Source organism: Platichthys flesus, chromosome 6 (assembly GCF_949316205.1).
Source record: "Platichthys flesus chromosome 6, fPlaFle2.1, whole genome shotgun sequence".
NCBI lineage: Eukaryota > Metazoa > Chordata > Actinopteri > Pleuronectiformes > Pleuronectidae > Platichthys > Platichthys flesus.
In genome coordinates this window covers 14,902,672-14,913,234 of record NC_084950.1, presented here as the reverse complement: position 1 = coordinate 14,913,234, position 10,563 = coordinate 14,902,672, and the positions used below count along the sequence as shown (strand labels likewise).

Sequence of the window (10,563 nt, the reverse complement as noted above, 5' to 3'; positions counted from 1 at the left end):
CCTCCTGTTTTTGTTTTCTTAACCATTTTAGATATCTGACCACACTGGCCTCCAGGTTGATCGCTGACACTGCTGGTGGTTTCCTTCATGTCAGGCCACAGTCAGCCAGCAGGCCGGCCAGCGAGCAGCAGCGATGACAGTCACGTACTCCCGCAGGGTTGCTGATGCAGGTCTGGGAACCTTCTTTCACCTGCTCCTGCGATGGAAAGGCAGCATCTACAAACTGCTCTACAGAGAACTCATCATCTTCACACTGCTCTACTACTTCTTCAGTGTTGTTTATAGGTATTCACTTGAGAAAAAAATGCAAATGTAACATTTGACATCTGCGGGGAGAGTCAATATTACCAGAACCATACTGGAGTTTTTATTCAGATATCAACATATCAACATATTTGATATTGACATTTATCAGCTGAGTTGAACAATGCTCTCTGGTGGACAACCAATGTAAAAGAGTCATTGTTTTTCTGTTCTTAATTTATTGCTACTTATTGCCTGATGGACTAATGCAATATACTATTGATAATCCAATAGCTGCTTATATATATATTTATGCCAGGGCTGATTTGTCAGATTTAATTGTGATATTGTTTAACAGTATTCATACAACATATAAGGTTTTAGATCTGTTTTATAAAAATGACGGTTATTATACCACATTATACCAGTGTGACAGCAGCTGCCATATGGCAAGTGGATTCGAACTGGACAAAATGTAGAGGAAATCTTAGGATAACAGCATACTGCTGCCCTAATGACAAAAATATACTTAAAAATAAAAATGTATATATTTAAATTATTTGAAAATTCTATTGATTTAAAATGTTTTTAATCATTGAAACCTTTTAATTGATTTAATTTCTGTTGTAAAGAGAGGGAAGCTTTTCTTTTTTAATGAGTAATTGATAAATTATGTTAAACAAGAAAAATTAATAAATTTGGTACTTTAACAAGAAATATATGTCAGATAAATACAAAAATATTATAAAAAATGAAAAGTATCTTGTTAAAACAAGAACAGATGGTATGTTATGATGAGAAACAAGGATTTATTTTATTATGGTCGGTTGCCTCTGTACCTTATGAATTGTATTAGACCATAAAGTGTGGCACTACTTCTTTTTACAGGTCTCTCAGTTATTAATCTGTCACAGACTCATGCAGATGTTTTTGTCTCCAGGTTTGTGTTGAGTGAGGAGCAGAAGAGGCTGTTTGAGAAGCTGGCGATATACTGTGACCGCTACGCAGAGCTCATTCCTGTCTCCTTTGTGTTGGGTGAGTCGGAGCTGAGGGATTTTTTTCTCTCTCAAATTTGAGTGCTAATCCAAACATGTGCAAACCATCGCAACGCAGGCCGTCATTAATTCCATAATTTTTAAATTCCTTATCCAGGCTTCTATGTGACCTTGGTCGTGTCCCGTTGGTGGGGACAGTTTGAAAACGTCCCCTGGCCGGACCGCCTGACAGCATTGGTGGGCGGTCATGTCCGTGGAGCCGACGAGGCCTCCAGGCTGACCCGCCGGACTCTGATGCGATACGCCAACCTGTCTGGTGTCCTCATCTACCGCTCTGTCAGCACAGCCGTCTACAAGAGGTTTCCCACCATGCAGCACCTGGTGCAGGCAGGTACGACTCTGTGATAAAACCACTGAAACGCACTGTTCAATTCCTCCCTAGTCTCAATCTATACAACACAAACACATCACAAAGCTGCTGGTTCTCTTCCTATGGAGTCTTGAAGCCAGTAAGGTGGTGCTTTTGGACCAGTGTGGCGCAGGCTCAGAATCTGGCTACATCCACACTGTTGCATTTTGGTTCTAAAACTCATCACTGCTGCCCAACCAAGACGGTCTAAGAAAATAAATTCCATAGTGATATGGATGTCGCCCTCTTATGTGGTTGAACTGTTTGTGTGATACAAAGTAATATATGGTGGTGCAACAGCTGAGAATAAGAAGTGAGGGAACACAGAGAAAGCAACTTATTTCAGGATTTCTCTGCTGATATCATTTTGGCCTTTATCGCCACTCTGCGTCTGTCTTTCAGGATTGATGACGCCCGAGGAGCTGAGGCACCTGGAGGACTTGCCCTCTCCTCACAACAAGTTCTGGGTTCCCTGTATGTGGTTCGTCAGTCTGGCCCTGAGAGCTCGGTCTGAGGGTCGCATCAACAACGACGTGGCGCTCTCAGCCATCCTCACTGTAGGTGTCAGTCTCTCCTCAGGGCTAAAGGAGCCTGGACGTCTTTGTTTATGAGAAAATACTGACTCTGAACCACTCCTGTGTGTCCTGTTTTCTCCTCTGTGCAGGAATTGAATAGTTTACGGGCAAAGTGTATGAAGCTGTACGGTTATGACTGGATCAGCCTGCCTCTCGTCTATACTCAGGTTCGGTTGCTACTGTGTTCTGCAACTACACAAATAGATTTAGTACTTTTCATTTTGTGCAACGATGAGCATTTTTTCTTGACAAATTGTTTTTACTTTGTTATTTTTCATGTATTTAATTGGTAACAAATTTGTGAATTTATCTATACTTTACTTAATTTGTTTGTCCTTCATATAAAACAACTCTTCTACAGTTTCCATCACACAGGCCAAAAGCAAACCTCACCCCACTTACAAACGTACAGTACAGACCACACATACAAAAGCATAAAAAAAAAAACATCCATAGAAAACCACAAGAAAAAGAGTGAAGATTTCCCCTGAGGTGGCTGAACATCCCTTCCAGAGCTGACGTGAGTCTTTTAATTAGGTGGCGACAGTGGCCGTGTACAGTTTCTTCCTGGCTTGTCTGATTGGTCGTCAGTTCTTGGACCCAGCTCAGGGTTACCCGGGTCACGATCTGGACTTCTACCTGCCTGTGTTCACCCTGCTGCAGTTTTTCTTCTACGTCGGTTGGCTGAAGGTGAGGATTGTCTGCGTGTTCCCATCACAGTGAAACGTTATCCATCTTTCCCACCTCTGAGCTGTGTGTCATTGAGGCCTTTTTTCTTCTCGTCGTCTCAGGTGGCGGAGCAGCTCATAAATCCTTTCGGTGAAGACGACGATGACTTTGAAACCAACTGGCTTGTTGATCGCAATTTACAGGTCTGGATCTAAATCATAGACTGTATACAGAGATGGATGATACGGTGGTTTTCCAAAATTGAAGCCAAAGTGTCTCCACTGGTGGCTGGTCCCAGAGAAGGTCATAAATCCTGCTTCCTCCATGTTAGTGGACGGGACCTGGGCCAAATCTAAATACATGTTAAATTACCTTTTCTCAAAGATGTTTCTGTCATGTTTAAGTAGTTCTTCTCACACTGGTGTATGTCCAATTTTGGTACATTTGCTTTATTATGGGTTAACTAAGACTTAATTAAACTGACTCATGATTGGTCACGCACATCTATCGGCGGGACCATGATACCACGGCTCCACCCCCCTGATCACAGCTGGACAGACTCTGGCTTCAAATCAGATCTTTATCACAAGATGGCAGCATTTACATCCAGATCTAATGGCACCATAGGATGTGACGCTTATCTTTATTTAGTCAAAACACAACTATTTGATATTTGCTTTCCATCAATTGTAGACACTGTTTGTCTTGTTCCACCTGCCGTGGTTTTCCCCAGGTGTCCTTGCTGTCTGTGGATGAGATGTACGACAGCCTGCCACTGGTTGAGAGGGACATGTACTGGAATAAGTCTGAGCCTCAGCCTCCCTACACCACTGCCAGTGCGGAACACCGCAAACCCTCCTTCATGGGCTCGGCTCTGGATATCAGGTTCAGTAACGTTTTTATTTCCTGTCAGATGGAAAATACTGAAATACTCTGTCATGTAACCATGTGTGTAATCTGAACCAGTGTTCCTAAGGAGGAGATGGAGTTCCAGACCAATCTGGAGCAGATCAAGGAACATGAAGAAGCCAACTACTCCACCCCACTGCTCGGAGGGTTGGGTCGCCTCCTCGGCGTCCAGTCCCCTAGCTTTCCTCGCTCCACTCGGGTGTCTTTATTCCGCCGCCGCCGCCCTGGAGCTCCGCTGAGCCGCTTTCCTCTTTACCTACACCCTGAAGCACCATCAACACCAGGTCAAGTCCGCCAGCCTTTGAACCAAGATCCGGACTATGCCTTCTCCAGCATGCCCCAGTATGAGAGACCAGGTTTCTACAGCTGTCCACAAACACCCATCCACTGCGTCCCCCCTGCTGTGCCTCGCCCTCGACCCGCCCGGAGAGCCCAAAACGAGTGGGACCGCAGCTGCAGCTCCCTGGCCCATCCAATGGTGGGCTCACAGCTGCTGCCCCCTGACACCCCCGGCCATGTCCCCCAACCTCCGTCCTCAGCTTTCCCCTGGTTGAGTGAAGATGGCGGGAGTGCCCCGACCTTCTCCTTCCCCGAACCGCCACCGGAACTCTGCCCGATATCTAAACTCAGACCAGGGCACGGCCTGCTGTCTCGCCGGCCTCCCCCTCATTGCCTCAATCTGGAATACCTCCCCATGTCCGACAGCCATTCTGGCCCCGCGAGTGCTCGGGCTGCAGGAAGCGGAGGAGAACAGGTGTTCGCGTTCAATTCTCCCCCTCGAACAGCCGCAATAAATCCCAGTAATCCCACCAGCAGCTCTAGCAGCATTAATGCAACAAGCACCAACAGCGCTGGCACGACGGGAAGTCTCTGCAACGGTACAAGTCACACTAGTTTTAGTAACCATGGGAACTTCAGCACCAGCACCAGGGCAAGCAACGGAGGCAACAACGGTGGCCTCAGCAGCAACTTGAACCCGGCCTCCACCACAGCGTCATCGCCGCAGGAATCCAACCAGCAACACTCGCCCAATGATTCAGGGATCTCACTGGCTGAAGGGGACCTGCTGGGCGTTCTGGTGGATGGCGGCGTGAAGAAGGCGGCAGGAGGGCGGGAGCAGGACTGAGGACAGACGGTGTGACGGTGTTTCTGTGTCACATGTGGGATTTAAAATATGCACACACAGGTCCTGACCTATGTTCCCTCTGAAATCTGGAGCCCCACACAAGACTGAAAAGCGTTTGCCGAGTTAACACTGGGTTAATCTCTACTTCCGGACAAACTGTTACAGAACAATTAACTTGCTTGTGATGCAAAAAGCACCTTATGAAATTGAACCGTCCACATGTGAAGGAGAAACAAGACGTACTTTGCAGTTTCCTACACTCAGAGCCAGGAAACCAATGTGTGTATACTCTTTAACTCTTGTAGTCATATTGATGTTTCCATCAGTGTACTCTTCAAATATTACTTTTCACGTTTATTCGTTTGTCATTTTTGAATAAAAAAATAAAACCTTACATTTATTGCAAACTCTTTTTTTGTATTAATCGAGGAGTTTGTGCTTACAACTCATTTAATATATATATATATATATATATATATATTATATAAAGCGCCGGCAGATAGAAGCAGTCTGTCCAACTAAGAGAAAAATCTTACGTGGATTTGAACTGTTTTGCCGAATCAGAGCCTCCATATAACTTTTTATATAATTCAAAGAATTAATGTTCCAACAGAATCTGCAGTAAGGATGTGGTGAACATAATGTGACAGGAGTGAGTAACGTTTCCAAGGTCCATAAAGTAAGAAGCACTGTCTTTGTGTTGACATGAGCTGTGAACAGTCAAAGAACTATCTGAACCATCTATCTGAACCCAGCCATTTCAAGGAAAGTATATGTATCAAGTATTTCAAATACAAAAAATAAATAGAGATATCAGGTAAAAAAATAATGTATTTCCATCTTTAAGAGTGGTTAAGACTGATATCTACACAGGGGCCAGCTCCTTTTCCACTGAGCCCTCCATGTTGCATCTCCATGCTTCTACAATAGCCCAGAATAGACAAACCACACACTGGCTCCAGAGAAGCTGGATTCTCCAACTCTTTAGGGACGTGAGGAACACAGGGGAGGGGTGTTCAGTTGATTGCAATCTGCAGCTTCACCACTAGCAGCCACTAGTCCTACCCACTGGTCCTTTACATTGTTGTTATGGCCACAATATGTCCGATGCAAAATATAAAAATAGAACACACAAATGCATAAATGTAAAGCTTGTTCATTCTTTATTCTTACAAAACACTCCTGGACTAGTTTGTAATATTGAATGTAACAAGGAGTGAGGGAAGCAGCAGTCCAGGTTACACAGAGATCTATGGCTTTTCCAAACATACAGTATGTAGTTCTTTTCAGGGTTCGGGGCAGGTTAGCATGCAGAGGGGAGCAGGACGATCAGTGTAGTGCTGCATTGTGGTTTAATTGCTTTCCTCAGCCATGGTGTGTTTGTCAAAGAGGTACTCGGCCATGCCGTTCTGAGGGGCTCCCATGCGGCGCAGGTTTGAGATCCAGTCTGCAAGCTGTTTGATGGATTTCACCTGCTCGTCCAGAAAATGGGTTTCTATGAAGTCACACATCTGAGGGAAATACAAGACAGAACATTGATGTCAGAAGCAGAGAATCGGTTCTTCTGCAGACTTCAGTTTTTGCGTTTTTCTAATGTTAAATTTGGCTTTATGTCTTTTCAGTATTTTATCTTTAATAGCATCCGTCATCGCTCAATTTAAATGTTTCCACATCTCCTAGTACAGCTGCTGACATAACCACACTTATGTTTATTTTGTAGGATGATGTTGGGATCATAAAAATCAGGATTTTATCTACAGCTCAGCCCCTTGGTAATGAGTGATGGTCGTATGTATGAGCCATGATCACATTTCATACTGTGAGAACAGAACACAGAATTTAGCTGATTTTAAACACTGAGCTATTGATCACAGAGCGGGCAGAATAAACAGAGGTTTAATGGTCTGTCTGTCTGTCTGTCTGTCTGTCTCTCTACGAACAACAAATTTGAGTTTAAAGTCCGTAGAAATACAGGAGAAGTAAATGTGTGAACACAGCAAGGGATCCCCTGCTGGATTCACCGTGAGTGGGTTGATGAATGAATAAAAAAAAGAAAAAAAAGAAAAAAAATATCTCCCGGTGAAAAAGCAGTCACAAATCTAGAAGACACCGACGGGGATGTCAAGAGAGTTTGTGGTGATAAGAGCTGAAGGTGTCGGGGTGCTGGAAACAAAATCAGGTGATCCACTCTGCTGCAGAGATCCCGTGTTTTGTTTTTACAGCACATGGACACTGGCATCAGCCCTCAACACCAAAAGATCTCTTGACATCTTTGGCTATGTCTTCTATTTTGTCATCAACACCCCGGGGAAACCTGCAAAACCTGACGATCTCCTGCCTGGTTCTCACATCAGCTCCTTCAGACATTCTGCACACTTCATACAAGGGGGCCACAGAGAGAAAGTGTGGAGGTTCTTACTCAGATGTTTACGTTCTCACATACAGCCCCTGCAGAGAATGTCCAGAGGTTCAGTGTACTGTGTGTCTGAAAGTAGCTAACATTTAGGTGCCCACAAAATGAATCCACACACACACAACAGGAACATGACGCAGCTGCATCCTCTATCCTTTCGACCTTAGTCTGCTGCTTACATGAGGATCCTCGTGTTCTGTAGCCATTTTCTGCAGATCCAGGAGAGATTGGTTTACACTTTTCTCCAGCTGCAGGGCGCACTCCAGAGCCTCCAGGCCGCTTCCCCACTCATCTCTCTCAGGTTTCTGAGGCACACATAAATAATTCAAGACAAATCAATAAATCAGGTTGTGTTTTTTTCTTTATTTTTTTTTTAACTACTAACTAATGAATAACTTTTTCATATGCTGGCACTTGCAGCTTATTTAACAAACACTAAAAAACATTGACACTAAAAAGGCCTTTGAGGTGAAAGATTGACCTTGTGAATCAAACTGCATGGCTGTGTACAACATTTTAATAAGTAATTATATCAAACCTTGACGTCCTGCAGAAAGATCCTGCCTCCCCTCTTATTCTGCATACTCATCAGCTTCTCTGCGTGCTCACGCTCTTCTGTGGATTGTGCGCGGAAGAACGTGGCAAAGTTTGGCAGGGATTTATCATCCCTATCAAAGTAATACGCCTACGGATCAACACAGGGGAAAGATGAGAGAACTTAGTTTTCATCACAAACATCACAGAGCAGAACGGGTGCGCATTCAAGTGCTGGCTTGATCACATTTCATTTGAAAAAGACAAACTCTGCACAACTAAAGCTCCCATTACCACCAAAAGATTTGTTTCCTTGATATGAGTGTTGTTTCCATTCTTTTAATTATAATTTCTTACCATTGAGAGGTAAACATAGGAGGCATACATCTCCAGGTTTATCTGTCTGTTAATGGCTGCCTCACAGTCCTGGTGGAAGTTTTGTCGGACTTGGGAACTCATTTCTGTAAAAAATAACATCAATGAATAAATGACTCAGCTGAAATTGAGGGCAGATCATAATTGGAGAGGTACATTTTGCAAGTAAAACATGCAAAGACCTGGACAGGTACTAGAAACCCAGCTGCTGCCATATTAGTTTTATCATGAACTACAGAAAGCTGACACGGCCTGATGAGGCTGTTCTCCTGCACCATCGCTCTCAACATCACCGGACACATTTCACTACACTTCAGCTCGTTAATGGAAACATGCACATTGGTGAATTCACCTGTGGTGTGGTTACTGTGGTGCAATATTTAAACATAAGTTGTATCCAACCGTGCAGTTTATTTGGGGTTCACGAGCAAAGGGGCTTTAAAACACTTGCCCTTGAGATTTCTGCCCAGACTCTGATGCAGTGAGTGCAATTACAGAACATGTTTTACAATAAATGGTTTAGTTCACATGCAGCAGTATCTCAGGGGAGGTCACCTCAGTGAGAAAGAAAGCGCTACTCCAGGGTAACTGCAATGGGGCACCGCCCAGTTCTGGAGCATTGGACACTTTAAGGGAGACATACTGTCTTCATGTCAAGGTGAGTATGGAGGTTATATAAATAACACAAATATGATAAGAATAATAATAATAATAAAAAACAATTACAGAGCACTTCAAAATCCAGATTGCATAGTGCTTTGGAATGACTGAAAATAAAACTAGTAACCTCTTTAAATATTCACAAATACATTATTAATATATCGTTTTGAACCTCTCAAAAAAGAGTTACAAATTAAAACTTTAAGAGAAACAATTGAATACAGTAAAAAGCAAGCAATGAGAAACAATTCAAACCAATTTGAAGATGACACCGCAATAGAGCAGATGCAGAACTAAAACAAAACAAACTCAATGAAGTAGAACATTAACTCTGTTAAACCTAGTTGATTCAGGTTTAATTTCTCCTCTTACTAAAGGAGACGTGATGGCGGCTAACTTCAGCACATGCTAACAGATTAGCTTTTACCAGTGGACACCAGCGATGAGACCGATCAGCTGAGCATCCATTGTACTCAGCACAGCTAGCTAACTGCTAACTGCTAACTCCATCAACTACATCAATACAACCTTGCAGCAGCTCTCTCACCCACACACACACACACACAGCACTACACAACAAGGCACAGCACAGCACAGCAAAACACAACACGAGCGGAGCATTCTACCTGGTGTGTTGATCAGGAGCTGCTCACACAAACACGTGTAGAAATAGGATGTGTTCGATGCTCCACAGACATGAGCGGGCCTGTGAACCAGCGGTGTGTCATGAACGTTTGTAAACGCTGAATGAAGCCACGCCCTCAAGTTTCACTGATGCCTGCGTTGCCAGGTTTGACTGAATCAGGGAGCAAGGGTCTCGAAAACTCGGTTATTCTATAAACACCTTGTGTTTTGGATTCTTTGAAATTAATCTTCAATAAAAAGTTAAAGATGCAAACTTTTAAAAGAACCGGGATTCATAATGTGAGCTAAAAAATTCAGCCTCATATATTAAGTAGAGCAAATCTGCTATTAGCACTTTATGTGTTGTGCAAAAGAACGCGTTCATTGAACACGTTCACTTTTATGAGAACGATGAACTGAACGCAACTCAATGACAAATAATGAATTTGAACGATGAACACGTTCATATTGTAGCGTCCTCGAGTAAAGACGACAGGAAACTTCTGAAACTCCGACACCCCTATCATCCACCACTGTATTCTTCACTCCCCGTCCTCATTCACCCATGATACGCCAACTCATCGGCCAACTAGAGCCTGCCATCCCCCAAAACCTACAGGCATTGGCCTAGAACTGTCACGTTTATCTAATTTAATTTAATTTATTTATATATATATATATATATATATATATATATATATATATATATATATATGGACTGCCGCCTAAAAGGGTCAACTGTTCAAATCCCAGATTGACCAGGTACTTTCTGAGTGTATACAGTCTCCCTGTGTCTATGTGAGTTTTCTCCAGCTTCCTCCTGCAGTTCAAATATGGGAGGTTAGGTTCTCTGGAGACTTCACGTTGACCTTAAATGTTCAATGTTTTTCTAATTTTGGTGATTCTCAGACAAGCTCAGCAGTTGGTCTTATTTCTTGGAGTTTACATATTTATAAAAAAATTTAACACAAATTTCTGTATGATGTTACATTTCAGATTTGACCAAATTATGACTTAACTGCAGGAAACCT

The 10,563-nt window shown here is 43.1% G+C and overlaps 2 protein-coding genes across 2 annotated transcripts; one reads left to right on the top strand and one right to left on the bottom strand.

Moving 5' to 3' along the window:
- Nucleotides 1-133: 133 nt before the first annotated feature.
- On the top strand, nt 134-5,251 carry best1 (bestrophin 1). Its single transcript, XM_062390721.1, has 9 exons — nt 134-285; nt 1,184-1,278; nt 1,396-1,629; nt 2,050-2,204; nt 2,312-2,389; nt 2,760-2,912; nt 3,014-3,094; nt 3,625-3,776; nt 3,858-5,251. Exons 1-9 carry the CDS (start codon nt 134-136, stop codon nt 4,924-4,926), a joined length of 2,169 nt encoding a protein of 722 aa, XP_062246705.1. The 3' UTR covers nt 4,927-5,251.
- Nucleotides 5,252-6,072: 821 nt separating this feature from the next.
- On the bottom strand, nt 6,073-9,660 carry fth1b (ferritin, heavy polypeptide 1b). The gene is made up of 5 exons (XM_062390615.1): nt 9,535-9,660; nt 8,231-8,334; nt 7,878-8,024; nt 7,519-7,644; nt 6,073-6,437 (listed from the first exon to the last, which is right to left on the bottom strand). Exons 2-5 carry the CDS (start codon nt 8,330-8,332, stop codon nt 6,279-6,281), a joined length of 534 nt encoding a protein of 177 aa, XP_062246599.1. The 5' UTR covers nt 8,333-8,334; nt 9,535-9,660; the 3' UTR covers nt 6,073-6,278.
- Between the last annotated feature and the right edge of the window lie 903 nt (nt 9,661-10,563).

Bases quoted from the DNA above. Each gene is read 5' to 3' on its own strand.
- best1 (XM_062390721.1), top strand. From the start codon at position 134: ATGACAGTCACGTACTCCCGCAGGGTTGCTGATGCAGGTCTGGGAACC. The intron at 286-1,183 runs GTATTCACTTGA...TTTTGTCTCCAG, and splicing joins TTCTTCAGTGTTGTTTATAG to GTTTGTGTTGAGTGAGGAGC. The intron at 3,095-3,624 runs GTCTGGATCTAA...GGTTTTCCCCAG, and splicing joins TTGTTGATCGCAATTTACAG to GTGTCCTTGCTGTCTGTGGA.
- fth1b (XM_062390615.1), bottom strand. From the start codon at position 8,332: ATGAGTTCCCAAGTCCGACAAAACTTCCACCAGGACTGTGAGGCAGCC. The intron at 7,645-7,877 runs GTTTGATATAAT...TGTGTGCCTCAG, and splicing joins TCTTTCTGCAGGACGTCAAG to AAACCTGAGAGAGATGAGTG. The intron at 6,438-7,518 runs GTAAGCAGCAGA...TATTTCCCTCAG, and splicing joins CAGAACACGAGGATCCTCAT to ATGTGTGACTTCATAGAAAC.